Source organism: Zootermopsis nevadensis, unplaced genomic scaffold (assembly GCF_977971745.1).
Source record: "Zootermopsis nevadensis isolate Lab colony 2312 unplaced genomic scaffold, Znev_1.0 Znev_ptg000017l, whole genome shotgun sequence".
NCBI lineage: Eukaryota > Metazoa > Arthropoda > Insecta > Blattodea > Termopsidae > Zootermopsis > Zootermopsis nevadensis.
The window spans coordinates 6962441-6984508 of NW_028259149.1; the positions used below are offsets into that span (position 1 = coordinate 6962441).

The 22068-nt window shown below is 35.1% G+C and overlaps 2 protein-coding genes and 2 long non-coding RNA genes across 5 annotated transcripts in view; 2 read left to right on the forward strand and 2 right to left on the reverse strand.

Moving 5' to 3' along the window:
* Nmdar2 (glutamate ionotropic receptor NMDA type subunit 2) overlaps positions 1-11982 on the reverse strand; it is a 212855-nt gene extending 200873 nt beyond the window's left edge. The window contains exon 1 of the mRNA XM_087350245.1: positions 11657-11982. The gene's annotated coding sequence lies outside the window, so the exon portion shown is untranslated. The remainder of the gene's footprint in view (positions 1-11656) is intronic.
* A 96-nt stretch (positions 11983-12078) lies between these two features.
* Positions 12079-13798, forward strand: LOC147873636 (uncharacterized). The gene is made up of 2 exons (XR_015535472.1): positions 12079-12211; positions 12943-13798. It is a non-coding gene; the product is annotated as an uncharacterized LOC147873636 (long non-coding RNA).
* Positions 13799-14526: 728 nt separating this feature from the next.
* Positions 14527-20715, reverse strand: LOC110833231 (MAPK regulated corepressor interacting protein 2). 2 transcript variants are annotated; one of them, XM_022071024.2, is made up of 5 exons: positions 20415-20712; positions 20217-20329; positions 18253-18315; positions 16701-16754; positions 14527-15360 (listed from the first exon to the last, which is right to left on the reverse strand). In XM_022071024.2, exons 1-5 carry the CDS (start codon positions 20417-20419, stop codon positions 15284-15286), a joined length of 312 nt encoding a protein of 103 aa, XP_021926716.1. In that variant the 5' UTR covers positions 20420-20712; the 3' UTR covers positions 14527-15283. The 2 variants fall into 2 exon arrangements, with proteins under 2 accessions (XP_021926716.1, XP_021926717.1); XM_022071025.2 differs by lacking the exon at positions 16701-16754 and having other exon boundaries at positions 20415-20715.
* LOC147873637 (uncharacterized) lies at positions 17039-19963 on the forward strand. Its single transcript, XR_015535473.1, has 2 exons — positions 17039-17524; positions 17967-19963. It is a non-coding gene; the product is annotated as an uncharacterized LOC147873637 (long non-coding RNA).
* Positions 20716-22068: the final 1353 nt, after the last annotated feature.

Sequence of the window (22068 nt, forward strand, 5' to 3'; positions counted from 1 at the left end):
CCGGGAACGTTCGTAGGGCTGACTACACAACTTACGTTCCCAGGCTGAGAACGCTAGTAAGATAAAGGTTAATAATAAAGGAAATCACTATTTATAGAACAATTGTTAGTTCAGTTAGGTACTCTACATTTTAAACGAATCATCACTTTTATTTCTGTAAAGGAATCAAGCGTATTTGAGTGCTTTAAACGATGAACAAATATGAAGACCCTTTGAGGAGGGCTTTGATGGTTTTAGGATTCAGAAAATTACTGAGGGGGTAATTTTAACTTCGAAGACGTTAAATTCATTTCGATAAAATTATATATAGAAAGTGTATGGTAAAAACTGTCAAGCGAATCTAATTCCTGTATCGTAATATAATGTATATAAAACCATATAACCTTGTAGTCTTATGTTTTTCTTCTCGACTTCTAAACCAAAAGGTCTGTTTTCTGTTTTAAATATTGTACTAAATTTGTAATATAGGTAAAGACGGTAGAAAAATGTGTTTCAGCGGAAGGTAAGAGGATGCAGACTGGAATCATGGGATAAAGTGGTGAGCTTTTGTAAACATGACTACCAGCCTTTGGGTTCCATAAAAGCCGTATCAATTTTTCACTAACCGCACAACTACAAGCTTTTCAAGAATAACTCTACTGCATGGACTTTGCTAGTCAGTTCATTAGTCAGACAGTCATTCTCACGTTGTATACAACATAAAAGGCGAAAAAAATCTTAATTAGAACTGGAATTTATTTATCGTTACTAAACAACGGGACTTGCTACATGTAATGCACATAATTAAAAAAACCCACTATGTTTGATTTCAATCAGGAGGCATGTGAAACCTCAATAGTGGAACAAATATTGTATAGTCTGTCACATATTTAATTGAATTTTTATATTTTTGTGTATATTTCGTCTTTTTATTTTGATCTTCCTTATTATTTTACAAGGATAATTAATATGATATAGTTGCGTCATATTATGAAATTTAATTAATTATTCGGTTTGTCCGTCTAATCACAATTCATATTTAAATTTACAATTAAGATAATTAAAATATCATTTTACGTTCCTCATCGAACAATCGAACAATCCAATTGTAAATCGATTGTTCGATGAGGAACATAAAATGATATTTTAATTATCTTAATTGTAAATTTAAATATGAATTGTGATTAGACGGACAAACCGAATAATTAAGGATAATTAACATGGAAAACTGATAATTGTCTCTTGAATGACGGATTGTCTCTTGTAGTATGACACGCACATTCAACTTCGTGTGGAAACAATTATTTTTACTATGACATGCGCCATATTTCTTCCATTGGTGGTCAGTCTAGACTAGCTGAAATACTTCTAAATATTGCTGCACCACCAACATATTAACACAGACAATGCAAAATATTAAGTATGAAGATAAAGATCTTCTGAGAAGTTGCGCCATGTAGTCCCATACAAATTGGCCGACGTTTCAAAAGGTTTTTACCGTCTCCATCATCAGTATCTCTAAAACGTCGGCTAATTTCTATGGTACACAAAGACGAGTCGGCGATTTTTATGGCAAGTAATGAAATCTCTAAACAAAATTCTGTCCCACACTAAAGCTGATCTGCTTATGACGCCGTGTGGATATGCAGGTAGATACCAAAGTTTCGGAGGAACATACTTCTCCATCCTCAGGGTTACATAGCCTACACTTCTTTCTAACTTATCCAAAGTGCTGTAATGGCTTAAGCAGTGAGGTAAAATAAATTGATTTGCCTATTAGTTAATTAAATTGATTTCAGGTGGTTTATAAAAATGAAAATTTCCTCACTGCAAAATCCCCATCTCACACTCCAAATTTCATGCTGCTGGCAGAATTTCACGGAAATTATTAAGCAGCCACAAGATTGCTAACAGTAATTGGACACGGAGTCAATTTATTTCTCTACGCGTAGTTTGATCCTTGCCACTACGCTTAAATTCGTATCACCATGGCCTACTCGAATGTAGCAGTTATGTTGTATCCGTGACTGAAACTAAATCAGGAATCGATTCACAACAGTCGACAAAAATAAGCAAGCCATCCGTGTGATTGTTCATGTAATAATTAGACTTCCTATAATAACAGACTGCAAGAATAACATTTCAGTTGAACAATAAACATGCTAAGTCAGAACATAAGATAATTCTAACCCAAAAGTAAGTTAAATATCTTATAACAGGCAACCCATAAAACGTAGTGACCAAACGTTGAGGCCGAATGGTTAGCACTCCTGTTGACAGTCTGTCAGCTGTTTAAAAATTATTTTCCTGGCACACACGCATATAAATAGGGACGTGATTGTCTACAGAGTAAGTGAAGTGCGTTAAGTATAAAACAGACAAATATATTATAATTAAATTATCAGTCCGCCTTTCGAAGAAATCTTTACGGCCCCTTCGGGGATCTCCGCTCGCGCTTTGGGAAACGCCACAGTAACAACAAAACCATTCATAAAAACCTTATTACGCAGCATTGAAACCACGAGCACGGTAAATAATCACCTCAAGCCAAATATAGACAACCTACTTTACTTTACTTTACTTTACAAATAAAATAAAAGCGGGAGTCTACTATTTATTATGCACAAACTGTCCTATGAAATATAATGGGCAAACTGAAAGTACCTTCATTTAAAATTAGATGTACAGAACGCGTGCCGCCTAACCAGACCAGTAAACAAGATTCTGTATGAGCCCAGCGCATTTTGGTTACAGCTCATGCATACGGACACATTAATGATGCAATAGAATCATTCATATTATGAAAAAAATCGATTCCCAAATAACCTGAAAAAAATTCAAATTTTATTGACAGTAAACAAGGAAAACGTACGAAGTAAGCATACAAATCTGAAAGATACAATCTGTAATATAATGCTGTAAAATATATTTAGACTAGTTGGTAGCATAGTTCTGTCTGTACTACTATGAATTATTAACGAGTAATGGATGCTTATTCACATTTTTAATACATCGACATATATATACTAATAAAATTATATGAGCTGGGCCCACATATTTATATATTTATTATAATTGAGCACTTTATTGAAAAACCTGTAACTTCATAAAAATTTATTTATCTTTAACTTAAAGAAATAATCTTTTATATTTGTACAAATTTTATTAAAACATCAATAAGTATAATTTTGAAAGACTTCCCAAAAAAATTTAGTTTTTTTAACTTGTCTTTTATGACTTATATTGGCGATGTATACTTAAAGATGTGTTTATGACTTTCACTACACATAGAAAGGAACATCTCTAACGATAAATAATACACTCTTTCTTTGCTTCACTCCGTGCCATTAAAAGACGACTTCGTATTACGCGAAGCAGGCGACCAAGTAAATATTTACCAGGGTCTCTCACCAAAGTGCTTTTGTACAGGTTTAAAATAAACATACAAATTAAAATTCTTATACACGTACCGGTAAGCCTGCCTACCCCAATTAGCATAATTCTGTTGGTGATACTGATACCAGTCCAACCACTATTAATTCTGAAAGTCCTTAATTACAAACAAATTAATCGATGATTGCTTTATTTAGAATCACCGTCGTGAAAACCTCAAATCCTACAAAGCATATCGATATAATTTGCCTTCTTAAAAGGCACAGAATAGTTGCAGTAACACTTTTCCACACTATATAAGGGACATGTCCGCCAATATTATCACAAATTTAGCAATCCATCGCCAACTGTAGCTTCTTTAACCTCGGGTTTCAAGTACTCTCGGTTTTCAATTTGTATCCATTCTTGCCAACTGCGATATTTATTTCACGTGTCCGTGGTTTGTAACGTGCGTACACACAGAATAAATAGATTTGTTTCTCCACCAAGAAACTGCTAGGCTGCAATTATACCCCAATTTTTCGTAGGGCCTTGGTCAAGCAGCGAAACGCGACCGTCGCCGATGGCAATGAACTGCTGAATTCCGCGTCACAGTACAGAGGCGCCTGCACGATTGAGATTAAACTATAAGCAGAACAGCACTGGCGGAGAAGTTGCCGCCACAGCACGGCTGACAAACTTCCAACGCTACGTAGTGCACCATAGTCTGATGGTCCTTATAAATAACCTTGTTCTCACTTCAATCAAAAGTTTTCTTGGATGTTATCCATCGTCTAGTAAAATATAAAACGTAAAACGACGTTTCGGAGATGGGGCTCTATCTCCGTCTTCAGGTTCCTACTCAGTTGGGCCCACTAGATAGAGCTAATCCCTATCTCCAGACAAAGTAAAAAAGTGAAAATCGCAGAATAAAAAGACATCACCACACCATCCATCCAAATAATTTGGCTTTATCGTGTTTAACGAATTTTATTTCTACTATTATGTCTTTTTATTCCGGGACTTTCACTTTTTTACTTTGTCCGGAGATAGGGATTAGCTCTATCTAGTGGGCCCAACTGAGTAGGAACCTGAAGACGGAGATAGAGCCCCATCTCCGAAACGTCGTTTTACGTTTTATATTTTACTAGACGATGGATAACATCCAAGAAAATTTTTATTCAAATGACTCTTCACCATCGTCAAGAAGTTTTAGACTTGTTCTCACTGTTTTAACTTACAAGAAATGGAAGGCCTGAAGTAGATGAAAGAGATAATATTAAAATTGTTATGGAAATAGGTATAGTGAGTGTGGACTGCAGTTCTTTGGCTCCGGTTATAGACTAGTAGCTGGATTTTTGTAAAAACGGTAATAAAACTTTGCTTTCATAAACTGTTTTAAAACGTTTAACACGGGTACGTTTATTTTTTATTTATACACTACAGCTTGCTACGTAAAGTCAATTATAGAAAAATTGCTCATGTCTGTAATGGAACGAATATATTGCTGGGCATTACAAGCTGTGGATAGTCAGCCTTCTCCGTTACATAGTTAAGTACGCTGTTGGGTAACGTAAAATTTTAACTGTAATAATAGGCGAGCTGCAGTGCAGGACTGACAGACATTTTTGTACTCATAACATCTGCAACCTGACAGTAATAGCAAGAAAATTACCTACATTAGTAACAGTACCGCAATGACGATGTAATCAGTGACAGCTAGAATTTATTACAGTAATTTCAAACAAGTGCTCGTAGGAATTAGAACATGCCAAAATATATTTCCTTTTTAGAATTCCTCTTCATATTTGTAATTCTGTGACACGTACCGAGTCTCTTATTCGCCTTTTTATTCGAAGACCAGAAAGGTAGCAAAAAATAATATTGAAACAGCTATCAATCAAACTTCCAACGCCCCTCCTTCCACAGATATTTTCACTTAATTCTGTATTTTCTTAACTGCTCCTCTCTTTTCTCCTTATTCTTATGAGACTCCCTTGGATAACCTATCATCAATCTCTCCTATCGTTCTATCCTTTAACATTTTTTTAACTTCATCATTCACTTTCTGCGACAACTTTCATTTTTTTCTTATATACGTATAAGTACATAATTTCAAACCAGCTCTTTCAGATCTGTTACTGAGATCTCTTTCACAGACAATTTCTGACACGACTTTTTGAGCTTATGAATGGAAAAATTGTGTGAAAGCTTCGGTGAATCACTTTCTCCCTCGCTTTGCCAAATTCTGCCGAATAGATACCCAGATGTCACTTGTCTTAACCTGCAGGGCGTATGAACCGGTGTAATTCTGCAGCAAAACGTAAGATAACCTACTTTCGTAATTTTACTTACATTCTTCTACTAATTGGAGTGTCGTGATGAGCTTTAATCCTATAAACGTCCTTTCAACGAACAGTAAAATACATGGGCGAAGCAGTTAGCTTGCGTGAGGCCGCGGGACATGTGACATGAGCATTTATAACTGACAAAAGCCAGCCCATACTTCTATGAAGCCTGGATATTAAAATGTTTCAAATGGCCTGTGAGCTCTATCACGAGCCATCTGAATTCAGTCCATAGCTTCCCTAAAAACACCGTCATCAGTAAAACATGGCAAACATTCAACACCGCTAATACCAAAACCCGTTATTGAAAACGGTCCTGAGGCAGTTCCATCCACCCTTCATTATCCTATCCCATTTCCTTAAGATAATTTTTATATTATTTAGCCAAATTCTTCCGTTTGGTCCAACCAGAGAAATGCCTCGACTAAACCTTGAAACTGACCAGCCAAAACTTCCTCGTTCATAATCCTAATGTAGTCGCCATTCATGATCACACAATATTATTCGAGTTATACAACCTCTGAAATTCAAACAACGTATTTAATTTGTACAAGAAACAATTCTTTTTTTCTAACTTCAAATTGAATAATATTTTCATAGTCGAATATTGATATGTTTCCATTTACGACTAGATCTCCCATGTAACTCTTTCCTCTTCCCTTCGGAAATTCTGGCAATCATATTCCACGTAGTTCTTAGTCTAAAATACATTTATAAACCTTTCAATTTTGCCACAGCATTTCAGGCCACATTTATTCACGCATTAGTAAAATTCCAACATTTTATACAAATATAAATATTTTAATAGCAGAGACATGGGTATGCAGTGGCAAATTAAGTATCCAGCATCCTATGCTGGAAGTGGACTGTGGAATACAAAATAACTTTTGCCATCTGTTGTCAAACTTTTCCACTGTACTAAATCTTCTGATGATACTTTATATTCCACAGACGTTTTATAGAGATGGATCAGACAGTCTGTCATTCTTTCCGGCTACTGCAGTCTCGGTCTCTTACTCAAAGTAAGAGCAGATACAAATCCCATGAGAAACCATGCAGGTATTACTGAACAGTGATCAATTTGGAAATGACAGCCCTGCGGGTTATTGCGCCTTGTAATCTCGTAGAAGTGCACCGACGTTTCACAGATGCTTACAACCTCCATCATCATGGCGATTTCCCTCATGATGAAGAAATTAAGTAACTCGTTTCGTAAAAGTAGACCGACGTTTCACAAATGCGTAGGGATCGCAGCACAACTAGAAATACGCACGAGTCGTTAGATTTAACGGTAATTAAACTGTTTTGCGTTAAACAGTAACAAATTTATTGCGACATTGTCTTTGCAAATCGTATTTTAGGTACACAATTCATAGAATGGCTTTATAAAATAAATTAAATGTGAAAACGTCTGCACGGCGACTGAAGCCAAACTCCCACGAAACTCCGCCAGACCCCATCCTAGGTTCCACCTTAGCTTCGTTTGTAATTTTACAACAACAAAAATACTGCAGATAAAACATGAATGTAAGATATCACTTTGGAGACGCAAGTGCTGATGGGAGAATGACATTTGAAATAAACGGGCTGTGTGGATTTGGTTCAGCTAGCTCATTACACGGCAATGCAATTTCGGTTCCCATAACACTTCGTAAATGGCTTAAATAGCTTAGCGACTATTAGCTTGCCAATATGGGTTTAGCTTCATGCATTCCTTAGGGACTGTCATTAAATCCGACATCGCAAGTGGTCTGAATATTCCGGTCTTGATAAAGGTTTTGCTCTACGGGTCCAGCACATTTCAAGTGTAGTTACTCGGTAATGGCTCATTGACTCTTAGCACTAAAGGTAATATTACACAAGCAAAAGGCCGACCAGTTTGTAATTCTTGATTGCCAGGGATGATGGATGGGTCTGTCAGACAACTGACTGACGGGAAACGGGACCTTTATTGCGATCGATGCAGCCCCTCTGAACCCAGACGTTGTGAAGGTTCAATTACAAAATCCACATGCCATGTTACCTCTCTCGCTCCAAAAAAAGTGCAATTAGTTGGTTTATACTAGACACTGCTTCCTTCAAGCGTCATAGGACAATGACAAAAATTGAATTCGTGTCCCAGAACCGAGAATCCTTGAGCCAGCTAATTCAGTGTTAATTATTTTGATCAAAAGGCTACTTGTGGAGGAGTATTGCTACTCCAAACAACATTCTTCCTAGCCCTGCTTTCTTCTTTCAAGTATATCATCCATTACACAGAAGTTCCCTGAGTTGGGCAAGAATGTTTGTATGGATCCTGCACACTGGAGATCAAGAAAGAAATTACAGGTAGACACTACAATTTTGGAGGAACATCCTGCAAGCATCTTCAGCCTGACGTAATGCGTGGATTTTGAATTCGGAGTCAAGATAACCAGTAAGTTCATCGAGATTCAATCTGTATCCCCCACAAATTAAAGTGTACAGCTACAACTCATTGCATACCTTCCTCAATAGCAAGCAATGGTTATATTATCATCCCATAACGCCCAGAGTCCCTTAACAGCAAACGTTCACCGAAAAACCAACATATTAACCACCATTTCACATTATATAGAAAGACTTTCACTCGTCGGTGTTGATTTATGACTCATCACGGACGAGCAGATGAGTCCGTTCGCTGATCCCTGAGAATAAGTATTTCAAAACACGTTGACAGGTAATCCGCTTTATACTAGATCACAGTTCGTCTACACGGAGAATCTGCGAACGTTCGAGGGGAAATGAAATCATTTCGCCTCAAACGGAAATTGTTATAAAATCAATTTCTGGCAAGCGTTCCTTACACATCTCGTCATATCAAAAACTCTTGGTCTGAATCGAGTTCTCTTGCAATAATACACTCTTTAAGACGGTACTAGCCTGCAAGGCAGAAACTTTCCAGCCTCTATTTCTAATAATGAACAAAAGATTTCATTTCTTCCCTGCAAACTGAACGTGGGATCAAAGTTCCAAATCTGGAATGAAGACAACACAAACATTCAAAAGAGACTGTCGAATCTTGGTTTCCATTGGGTGTAAAGTTAGTTGTGTGCTTTCAGCATTCAAAAGACCACCACAACAACAAAAACAAAGAATATTGCAAAAATTGTATCACTTCCCGCCTGATGAATCCAGGAATTCTCTGGAAACGAGAAACAACAAAATTCCGTAATGGAATAAATATTCTCAACACCTCGTATACTTAAAATATTCATTACTCAAATGAGCAAAAAGAACAAACTAATGTCCTTATAGTTTCTCTAATACTAAAGCTGTATCTGGCAGGCCCCCGAGTAAATATTATTTATAAAACCGAATGACAGCCATGTTGATAAACAAAATTGTCTTCGTCCTAAAAGTGTGTACTCTTCGCCAAATAGTTTGGGCTGATGCAATTAAGGATAATGGGCCACAACGTTTCTAGAGTCAAATCAAATTTAAAATACGCAATCACAGTTTTCCTGAATATTTGTAAAAAAAACTACAGTTCTCTAAAGCAAAAGTTAATAATGTAGTTCAAAATACTACTGTCATACTGTTGGTTCTTTTAACAGTTCCGTATCCTAAAGTGTCAGTAACGCTAGTATTTTCTCACTTCAGCTCACAAGTTAATCTTTCTGGCTATTGCGCCATATTCACATTATGAAAGAAGAAATAAAAACATCTCCAAAAAGAAAACTTCCCCTTCATCCGACCTGAACCGATCCTTCTCCCAACCTTACATAAACCATCCATTTCCTAACATATCTCACTTCAGCCCTGAAAATGGAGGCAGTATCTGTCTCCGAAACGTTGGTATATAGCCAGAAAACTGCACAATATAACAATCCAGAAGACCACCATCTTATCTCATGATATCAGAACAGTATAATCCTATATTCTTTTCTCATTTCCAGTAAATGAAAATATACGATCGGTGCTTTATAAGTAAGACAAAGTCGATACACAGTGATCTCAGCTATCATAACAACGCAAACATAATAGAGATAATACTCCTAGATATATTATAGGATTCCTTGACGAAACTACAAATTAGTTCTGTGATAAAGCTGTAATTTGTTTGCACTGTAGTAATAACTGTACTAAATGAAGATACAGATGTTATGCAGCATGGCAGACGTAAAACGCTGATGTAAATTTGGTTCCGAAGATTTAAACATAAATTCGGAAGATGCTGCAAATGAAGAAGACATTGTATATCAGAAAGAGCAGGAATTATGGGAGGTTGTCAGCTCCAGGATTCATTCGCTAACTACGAGCTTACAACAGCATAATGAAGACATTTCTAGTATGCGTTACAAGCTGTCGGTTCTGGAACAAGATTCCCGTTACAACCTGCAGTTACTGAGTGGCAGAGACGAAGTACTGACTAAACAGGAGAATGTAATACAAATGTAATGCGTATGTTGATCCAAGGAACAGAAACACGGATGGATAAATGGAAGGCTGTACTGGTTTTCCATAACATAAAAGGAGTCGTGTAGATCATGTTACATTTCAACGCTATATCGATATCTGAAGATCATGAATCATCATTAACCTGGCTATGATAAAGTATGTACGAATGATGGAAAGGGAAGGACTTACAGCGGCAGTGGCATATTTTGATGATACATCTCAGTGTCAGTCCGGAGGGACTTAAGAAAACTGACTGACTCTATGGCGCAACAGCCCAAAGCAGAGCATTGGCCTCCTCCCATGTGGGTGGTTTCTTTGTCTTTCTGAAGTGTGCATTTATGAGTAGTGAGTGACAATCCCACTGCCACTGCACAGTTTCTACTCAATCCTGATTTGTCTGCTAGAGCCATCTAGTAGTGTATCAGGAGAGACTTGGGTGAGAGAAATGGCCGCTGAATTTTGTATACGAAACATCTCGTTTATGCTCGTAAGGTTCTTTTGCGTAAATCTACGACATGGGACCGCCTGCTTCACTTCCCCTTCGAAGGAAGTTGTGCTACGTATTTTCATAACCCTTAAAAGTCCATCCCGCGAACCTTGGGTCCACTGCCGAGCAAGCAAACCACTAGTCCACCGAGAACGACCTTAAGAAAACTACAAAAAAAAATCAGGATAGCCAATCTCCCGACCAAGAAATGAACCTAAGACCTCATGAATATGAAGCAGGAGAGTAGTAATCACACAATTACAGGTTCTTTCCCATGTAGATAAATAATACTAACAATGATCATAATAATAACAATAATCTCTCAAATAGGCCTTTTTTAAAATTGTAAGCACTAAAAATCTGGAACTCGACCAAGATTCGATCTATGATAATCTGGACGAGTCCAGCCCTTGAGCAAACTTTCATTCCATTAATTTTATCTCTTAAATTTGACTTTTGACAACATGCGATTTGTAGTTATTTGCGCAATTTCGAAACAAAGTTTTTTTACTAATATTTTTCTTTAAAAATGTAAGTTATGAGAAATCTAGATGTAAAAGTTTTTTGTGTATATTACTGTTTTCAAACAGGCCATCGTGCGAACATTATTACTGTAGCGATTTCTGAAGTTGCCAGTCCTGTACATTCTGAACCACAGATGATCAATGTAAGTTACTGTGAAATTGCTACACGGAATTTGTGGCGTGTCAATGTCAGTGCATGCAAACCACACCGGCTAGAAACTAACTTGCTCTTGCTTCATATCAAAAGGGCGTATCAACATATTTTCATAATTGGAGATATTTGGTCTAACGACATAAAATAGTCGGATGTATGTCATGCCAGAAGGGCGCAATGCTGATGGTCCTGTACACAGGAATACAGAAATATTAGGGCGTATGAACACTAATAATGAACAGTCACACAAATAAACGTATGAATTTAGTCTTCAGTAAATCATTTTATCCATACGGCCTTCTGGCAAGATAACCTCGACCTGTAGGTCTATAAATATAAAATAAAAATGCTAAAATATGCAATATGCTCTTACCTTGAGCAAGTAAGCAGTTTGCTCGGCCGTATCTCGATCACAAACACCAATTGAAGATCACAATCCTACAAGCACATGTTCGAACCAGTCATAGGCACCACCATATTATTTATTGCGTTGAAAGCCGGACAACAGAACCAGAACCGATTCGACCATCTACATGACCACGATTATTTACTCGGCGGTACAGAAGTCACTGCGCGGACCTAACCACCCTCTTCCGTTGCGTGGAGTTTTACCTGAAATTCCGCTATACGCCTTCACGGCGAGGTGCTTAGTCACAAAGACAACTTTTATTGTGAAACATATCTTAAACACGATATTATTTTCCAGCTAACACGCCGCACTGCACGTGGATCTTGTTGATTTCTACGGTTTCCACGTAACTCACTTTGCAACACCTTTCGATTGAGTGAAACGATGATTCACCGTCACTTCCCTACACACGTCCTTGAATAAAATCACGTCACGTTATCAGACAGGCCCTTCCTTTCAACCCCCTCCAAGGCCCGCCTACTCATCACCTGTCATAGTCTACTACCATTCCTAAAACACGTAAGAAAATAAAACAAAACGAAACATTTGAGAACACCGTCTCAACAAATGAGTTCAGTACACTTCATTCAACCTAAACGTCTATTCCTTTGGAGTTTGTAAATATTTGTATTCATCTTCCCACAAATCAAATCAACACAAAATAATTCGAGATATCAAGGTTAAGAAGGCAGAGCTTTTTACCTCCAGTGCCCCATACACATTCATGGCTTGGTACACTCAGAAACAGAAGAAACTTTACCTTTTACCATGTACAAAATAAAAATAAATATATATAATTTCTGTTATTGATTGAAATTCAGATTTTTTTAGAAACACATGTATTCAGATGAAAGAAAGCTGCTCTCATAATTTTAGTGGCACTTTTCACTATTAGCATCATCTTCAGATTCCCTATCTTCAATACAAATCTAATTGACAAAACCTAATCAATTTTTGTAACAAAACTATCACATAAAAAATAATCCTTAATACATTGTTTTTAGTTTCTTTCCTTGACCTTTGGAACAAGTTGAAGGGTTTTTCATTTTGTTTCCAACAAAACAACAGTGACGGTGAAGACAATAGCAATCAAATGAAACCTGCAGTTCAATATCCAACTCCATTGGGGGCCTGGTACACTTATATTTACTCTTAATTCCACAACAAATTGCTCTCTCTTTGTGCAGTGATATTTATTTTATTATTCAAATTATTTTCACTTACACCTAATGCAAGTTTATTTTTTACAGACTAAAAGACTACGTATGAAATTCAACAAGTACTTGAGAAAAGTGCAGATCTACAGACTAAAGGGGCAGATATCGAGATAAGACTGCAAGAAGCACAAGCCACATACAAGAGTGAATCGGAAGTGCAACATTCTTAATTATCAGATTTCAAAACCAAACTTCAAGCACCTAATAAAAAACTTGAAAAAGAAAGACCCTTTCTTCAAGAATGCATAACACTTCTTCAATGAAAACTAAATAAAAGAACATCTATTTGTCTTGAGTGATAATGAGAATATATTCTAGAATCTGAAACAAAATTTCATTAACCTTCTGAATGCTAATGAATATCAAAAGAAACTCGGTTACTTGAATATCAGAACACTCAGGATGTGTAAGAAAGTAAGAGAAAGACTAACAAAGAACAGGACAAAATGAAACACGACACATACTACAAGAAGCATTAGAAAGTACAAAATAAAAACTCTTCTGAACAACCAACTATGGAAGCTTTAGAGAAGAAAACATGAAGCTGGCTAATGCAAAGTGTGAAAAAGCAAACAATTTACATGGAAATGAATTGCTGTAAAAGATATTACACCTTAACGTAGTATTACACACAACTTAAAAATTACATGCAATTATTTAACCCTAATGCTGTGATTTTTAATTAAAGTTTAACAAGCATCCCATTACCAGATAATATGACATTCAACGTTAGTCCACAATCAAGACATAACCTTCTTCTGCTGTGTCATTCGACTTCTTTCACTGAAAATGCAATTTTTGTAGGTCTGCTGATACTTAGTTTGAAGCATTTTAAGTTGTATGAAAATATTATGTAACACCTGAGAAAATATATATACTGAAAACTGTTCATATTATTACCTTAAAGATCATTATTTCAGGAAAATGGTGAAAAAAATAATGCACAGCGAAAGATGTTAAAATAGTTTCTAAGATATTTAGGTTTCTTCTATTCATGTTAAAAACATCCGCACACTGAAAATGGCATTTAAAACCCCATTAAGTAGCAAGGTAGCGAATGTGTCAATGCTGAATGTCAATTAGATCGATGTTAAGTCCACGTTGTACCTATCAATACCAATAAAAATTAAATTCTCCTGGTAACTTTTAATGTACATCCCATAATTAAAAACATAATTTAAATCAGCGTAGTAGTTGTAACTACTAGACACATCCTATGCTATGTGTATTAACTCTGTGAAAAAAATACATAATTAATAAAGCAGGCTAATAAAATAACGATTCTTGGTTAAAAATTCCTCTTTGGCAGTTATATCAAGCAACAGTATGAGAAGAATAAAAATAACACACAAATTGGTAAATTAAAAGTATCTTATTTGAATTCTTCACATTATAATACAACGCCAATTCACTGCAATGTTTATATAGAAATAGGATTAATCATTTTTTGAATATAAAATTATAATAAATTACAAATAGGAGCAAATGTACACTGAGAAGCAACAATAATTCATTTTCTACCTACAACTGTTTTAATTATATCGTAACTTTTACAATTTGATGCGTATAATTCTTAATTAACGTTAAAGAGTATAAAACATACTTGTGAACTCCGTCTGTTTGTGAATGTTGTTTTATTTATCATTTTGCAGAATATAAAAGTTAAAGAATACTTACAATCGAGATAATCTATATCCAGGTAAACAAATGTCACCTTACATTAAAACTCAAATAACAAAATACTGTACCAGAGTAAAATGTCAAATGTCAGCTGACATGAGTTAATCCTGACTGATGTGATAAAGTAATAAAAGAATGGAAGGAATGTGTCATGTGTTCCAAAAGTTAAATATTCCTCAATCCTTCTGCTTTCCAACACACATGATAACTATGCTAAAGAGAATACTGACAAGGTTAGACTGAATATGACAATTGTTTTCATTTAAGGAATAAAATACCTTTAAATTTTTTATAAAACTGTGAGGTAACAATGGGAACTCCATTCCAAACAAATGAATGATGTCAAAATTTAACTTATTATTTCATCTTTCATCTGAATTTTCACTTCAGATGCAATCACTAATTTAAGAAATTGTCCTACTTTACTATATTGCCCCAAAATTATTTCTCTGTGAGACAATGATTGTAATAATGCTTTGATAGCCAATAAATCCTACTGCACCTAAAAAAATTAATTCATAGTTCTTCCCACTTGATATCACTTTTCATTGTCAAAATCATATGCAAATTTTTGCATGTTTTACTGAAATGCAGCAAAGTCCATACAGAGTAATACTTGGCAGATGTCCATGTCCTCGTTATGAACGGACACATTTCTGGCAACAGGATGCAAGAGACGAATGTGTCCTACCCACTACGATGACTGGGTACGGGTAATATTTTGCACCACTCTCTTCCCCCACCATGCTTCAAGATCAAATGGTTCAAAATCTGAAATGAAAAATGCTCCTAACAATCAAAACAACACAATTACAATAGACAGTAACATAGCTACCATATACAGCATGTTTGCATTTCATACAGTTCCCAACAATGGTTGACTCACAATGTTCTACTCCAACCAAGTAAATATATTTAAAGAAAAATGTGTTATTCACAATTTTGTATATTCACTGGCCGCGATATTCTTTAGCTGAAGATTAAAAACAAATGATGAAAAGGCAATCACTACAGAGCACATACTGCATATATACAAAGCATTGTGAATTAGGTACACTCAGACTAGATGGCGGGGCAAAAGCAAGAGCCTGGACAATGCTTCCAATGATGCATGCTACATACGTACTGATATTAGACTATAGATATTCTCTAAACCATTGTTTCTTATTAATATATTGTCCAAGTTGTGTCTTATACTTTATGCATCACTATATGTTTATTTAAGACGTTCCAAAGAACTAAGAATATGCACATAAAAGATAACTTAGGCCCTTTAATATTAAAATTAATTAAACTTACACGTGGTAATGCTCACATAATAGACGTGCCCTTTCTTCAAGCCAAATGACTAAAAAATGTAATAGTTCTTTCATGACATTAAGTAAAGTAGCCCTTATATTGAACAAAATTTAACCATATCAGTTAAATAAAATGGTTAGGTAATTCTGGCAACTGAACACACAAACATGACAAAACTAATACAATATTTTTTAAAATGTGTTTTAAAAAGACAACTATAACTTGCTAATCATTTCTTACTCCTGGCAGTTATTCCATGTACAACAGACTGAAAAAAATAAAACATCTGCAGTTTACTTATACAAGGAAACCTTTTCACATTTACCATTTTATAGTACAAATTTATGACAAGTTCACGATTTATGAAGGCGGGTTTCATAACTTAATCCTCTTCCGCCATAATTCTCCTTATGCATTAGTAATTTATTTAACCACTTTTGGGCAAATCACAATATCAGTGCAAGAAGCTTATGTGAAAACTATGAATTCAGAAGACCAAAACATGAAAAATCCCCCTTACACTTTGTCATCTTCAATGATAGGTACAGTTCACGTCTTCTTACTGCTGTAATACATAAAGCAGACTCTGGCTTCTTGGGCTCGGATGCCTTGCACTTATCTAAACTGTATCAACACGCCTAAATGATATCATGAAACTCTCAGTCACTAATTAAACAGAAACTCATCGAAGACTGGAGATTTCTGACAGTGTTCCGATTATGTTAAGAAATTCTTCACAAAATAATTTTGACATACCAGCAGTGTTAGAAACTTTCGGTCTCATGAGTACTGATAAAGATCTTACTGTTTACCTTTCAGCTGTGGATTTGGTTCCTGTTCCACATAGTACAAAACACTTGGACCTCCTGTAAAAAATCACATAATACATATGCTACATGTATCTGTCCACCATATCTTGAGGAAAAAAACACTGATTTTCATAAAACTCAATATAAATTTCATTCCACTGGATACCTTCCTTCTTGGTACTCCTTCTGCAATTAACAGATTACAACATTGTCATCAAGCAAACTTATGAGGAGGGAGTAACACTAGTGTTTGTTCATTATAATTAGTGGATGAGTCAAATTATGCAATCAGCATAAAGGAGGTCAGCTGATAAGCAGCAGGCACAGTCTGTTCACAAGCCATGCGGCAGAAGCATCAGCAGCAAAACTGCACTGTTGCAAGTTCATATCTGCTCTTTGCACAGTGTTGTACCTTGTTTTGTGATGGGAAAGGTAGGTGTGGAACTGATTTAACAAAACAATCTGCATTCAATGAAAACCATTGTTCCACAATGCTACATTTGGCACCACTGGATGTTCTGTTTCCTTGCTTACTTTTCCCCCCCTCCCCCAACACCTTCACATTCTTCCAGGCCAAAGTATGTGCAAAAACATTTTAGCTCCAAATAATGAAGAGTCTTAGGTTTTGGTATGTTCAGATTTCTGAAGTCATCAAGGCGTTCTTTCAGAAAATATAAAATACAGAACAACACACAGACTATTTTAATGTAAGGATGATAGCTTATGAATCACTGTAACTTCTAATATTTTTTATAACATGTACAGAAGGAATGCTAAGAAACCTGCATCTAATCTTTTTTTGAACCACAGAATGTACTAAACCACTGGTAAGTGATTTTCTTACCCATTTTATACAGAAATCAGGTTGTTCTACCAAACAGAAATGAGATTTCTGTAGTGCTGGCTGTAATCAATCTATACATGATATGATGAAACCATAACCTTATCTGACCTGCCATATAACAGCCTCCATGTTTCTAAAGCATGATACTTTTAATTGGATACATGGCCATAACTGAAGATTCCAACAATTAGACCAAGTTTCTTATAAGGACAACAATTCTGGTTATACAGGTGTCACAAAAAGATGTATACACACAACCATCACATATGTACATTGTGTATATACCTTTTTGGGACTTTCTGTATTCTAGTGATATGTAATCAGATTTATATAAAACTTCCTAGGGAAGATTATTCTTAGTTCTAATTCTTGTGTTTGTCTTGTTTCAGTTATGTTCACCTTTCTGTTTTATTTTATATTTTCAGTGCACTGAAAAGCAGATTGAAAAACATTATTCATACAAATACATTAAGGTCTTAAAAATAAACAACACAACAAATTAGATTCAGCAATGATTATCCAATTAAGTAACCCACCATTAACTGGGATATCTGAGAAGCAACAAGTTTGTCACAGCTAACATTTCCATACGTTTCAGCTTACAGAAGCAGCACCACAGCACATTTTAAACATTACATATAAAGTAAAATAAAATTAACACACCTCCCTGAGAATGACATCTACTGATACTAATATGAAAAACATTTTTACCTTTGTTAGTGTCAGCACCATTTTGACTAAAGTTCTCCAGTTCCCTTGATACTGTGTTCCATGCTACAAACATAAAAATTATATTATTTATTTATATATTTATTTGTGGTCTATTTAATGATAATGTAGTAGTTCAGACTACATAGTGTCAAGAAAAATAATGGTAACATTAAATACTGAATACAGCATTCAAAGGTAAATCACCAATAAGAGCCAAACTTGAATTGAATAACAAACCAAAGATATTATATAAATCTTAATAATTTTAATACAAAACTATTTTAAATACAAAACTAATAATTTTCAAAATATGAATCACAATTAAAAGGGATGCTAGTTACTGGCTGTTCCCACATTGCTGTATCAATCACATGCTGGATACTAGCTAAACAACAAAAGAGCCAAACTGAGGTTAATAAAAAACTTACGTCAGAAATCAAGCAATCAGACAAGAACCAAATGTATTTAACATCCTAGGAAAAAACTGAATATCAAACAAAATTATTCCAACAAATGGTATCTCTTCTGATGCTAATACAGAATTCTTCTTCCAAAAGAAAATATTTGGAATCATGGCAGGTGCTCAAATGAGTTATGCAGAATTTTTTACAAAAGTCCATGTCTTATCTGTATTCATGAGAACTTACTTATTGGCTCTTTTAGCATATAAATGATCACAAAAAGATGTTTAAAACTCAGAAGTTCAAAAGTCAATACAAAACACAAACTTGCTACTAACAGATCAATTGGTATCTTTACAGCTCACCGAACAGGAGAGTCCACTATGCAAGGTCAAAAATATACAGCAATCTCCCCATCAAAATAATTGGGTTTACACGAACAGACGATTTAAAGCATTGTTGAACAAGCTGACACAGTCAGTCTCCAAAATATAGTCAATTTTAGAATATTAGTTTCTTAATTTTTATACTGGTATAATTTTAAATATATGTCCAACTAAAATATCATAATAACTATCAACTTCACCAATAGCACCAAACAATTACTACTAATTAAAGATATGACACATGAAACATTAATTATCATCAGTTATGCAACACTTTTCAGGCATTGTGTAAATACATGTATATATACATACAAGGACAATTAAATATTCTAATACAGATTTATCTTAAGCATGTAAATTGAGAAATGGAAAATGTAACTGATGAAATATTACAAATAAATTATAAACTAAGTGGTAGCAAAAATGGGATATAGTTGTATAATTTAAAAGAAAGTAAAGATGTAAAAGTGTTATAACAAACACAAACATATTTACATAAGGACATATGACCAGGTGGGTCATGTCCTACATTATAAAGTGAAACCAACAGAGTACTAAATTTCAAATGTCAAAAATAGATCTATCATATTGTAACTTCTTATGACATATTAGGCTCACTGCATTTCAAGTAATTCCTAAATGTGTTGTATTGTACAATGCTTTGTTCCACAATCTGAATATCAAAGTTCATGGAATGTCTCCATTTATCTCTATGTGTCTACCCACATATCAACTGTCTGATCACCAGCAATCTAGCTAATTACTTTTCTGAAGTCAATAAAAAAGCCTTGTTTTCAGTGCATCATAAGTCTGGATTTATTTAAAGCTGAGTGGTTGTTAAATGTATGAAAATGGCAAAAGATAAAAGTTTCTTGTCTTCATAAATGTAATTCTCCATGGAAAATAAATGGTTTTTGCTTTGTACTTTACACTTCCCACATCAATGCTATTTTAAAGCTGTGGTCACTTGTATCGAACAGACCTGTTTACCCATCCTTAATAATGAAACAACCTATAACAGTATATAACACTACATATGACTACTGTTACATACAGCTATTGTTTGTTTACAAATAAAAATAAACAAATTTATAAAAGGTACAATGGCAATACTGTAAAAACTGGATGAAATATGCAAAGTGTAAACTCGAGATATCTACCACAAGAGATAACTTACATTCACATATGTATCTTATTAAGTCATCATGTTGTGTTGGCGATGTTTCTTGCTGCATTCTTTGGGAATTTTGTCGTTTTCCATTCAGGGATTGCATCTGGGCCCTTGGCAAGCTAGAAACGATAATATATTAATGCACATCACTGAAATTATAACCATTAGTGTGATTCACATTTGTATTTTTGCTACTTCACTTACCTCATTTTAAAATGACTATTTGCCTCCTCTCAAGTGATGTGTAAACTTTCGATCGACTCTCTTCTGTCACAAGTTTTGAAATTTCACTAAATTCTTAGAATGAATGTATGTTTGAGAAGCCATAAAATAATTTTTAAGACAATATATCGATATGTTTCAGTCTTGAAGCTTAAAAATACATTCGATGGCGAATGGGCAAATTTATTTACAATATTAAAAGACAAATGACAATACGCCCATTAAAAAAGGCACTGTCTTTCAGACACTTTGAGCCAAACGCATCACAACCGGAACATCTCTATATGGGTAATCAAACACACAGTTCTTGTTGTATATAATATTGCTTTATAAGAATCTGGAAAGCTACATATATTAATTAAGTGCTATAAGTAATCCAAACAAATAAGTAGGGGGAAAGAAAAATCGTAAGTTAGGATCCTATTTGACTTTCATGTCAAAAATATGGTGCCATCTGTTAGCGTAATGGTCACAGATACTACGAACGAGATAGTGCGGAATGATTGTAATTATTGTAAGCAGATGTCACTGGTAAAAACTGAAATCTTCGAAAAAGGATAACGTGACTGGAATTTGTTGGCCCAGGACAGCGTCCGGTGTAGGGAGTCGATAAATTCTGTGGTAACGGTTACGTCATCTAGTTGGTTCGTTTATTGTAACAAACTGAACCAAAATAAATTGCATAATAGCTATGAAGAAAAGATTTACGTTTTGTAGGTAGAGGGGAGTCTGGGTTTGGGAAAGTTATGAAGATTGCTGTCTTTTGAGTTGTTGCACCATGTAGTCTGGTAGAATAATCCAACATTTATAAAAATATTTTTCATAGTTTTTGTTTGTTCTTGCCCACTTTAACATAAAATAAAATGGTGTGCTTAACAGACTTTAATAATGCACAAAACATTTTGACGAATAAAAATTCATAACAGAGTAAACCACAAAAAATATTAATTTCCCAAGCCACAATCGAGCTGCTATGTTGAAAGCACCTAAAATATGCCTTCTTTAATTATTCCATGAAGCTGAGTCCGTCCTGTGAAGCCAACAGTCCCTCAGCCACTCAAGAAATTCCCAACATTTTAAGGAAACCAGAGATTCATTACCATGTTATCGAGAGCTTGCCACTGGTCCCTATCCTCAGCCAGCTGTATCCAGTCCATACCACTCAAACCTAAAATTTACCAACTCAAAAAGAGGTATTAATCAAAAGACTATATTACAAAAATAAAAGCAAGACAGATGATTCAAATATGTTTAATGAACATTTAGACTTCAGTAAGTAGTATTATCTATCATGTAAGTTGGGTCAGACCCATTGTAGGATCTGTGGAATAATTGTGCAAAACAAGTAATGTCATTTCACTTACTGTGCAACATAAATAATGAAATGAAATTTCTGTCAAACAATCTAAAGATCAATCAACCAAACCTCAAAGCAGAAACCAGAACATAGTATTCAGCAAGAGAAGCATAATCTCTGAAACCACAATAAAAGCTATAGCCTTGTTTTGCCTCATAACTGGATATGATGGCAAGGCCGTGGTCCAGGCATCACAGAGTTTTCCTCCGGGGTTTCTCCGTGGCATCCCAATTACTCCACTTTCATCATTTCACGAAATGGGGGTCACAGCAGGAGCGT

Coding starts and splice junctions, on each gene's coding strand:
- LOC110833231 (XM_022071024.2), bottom strand. Junction 18,316..20,216: donor AATAAGATACATATGTGAAT/GTAAGTTATCTC, acceptor TTATGTTTGTAG/CATGGAACACAGTATCAAGG. Junction 15,361..16,700: donor ACCAAATCCACAGCTGAAAG/GTAAACAGTAAG, acceptor TTTTCATTTCAG/ATTTTGAACCATTTGATCTT.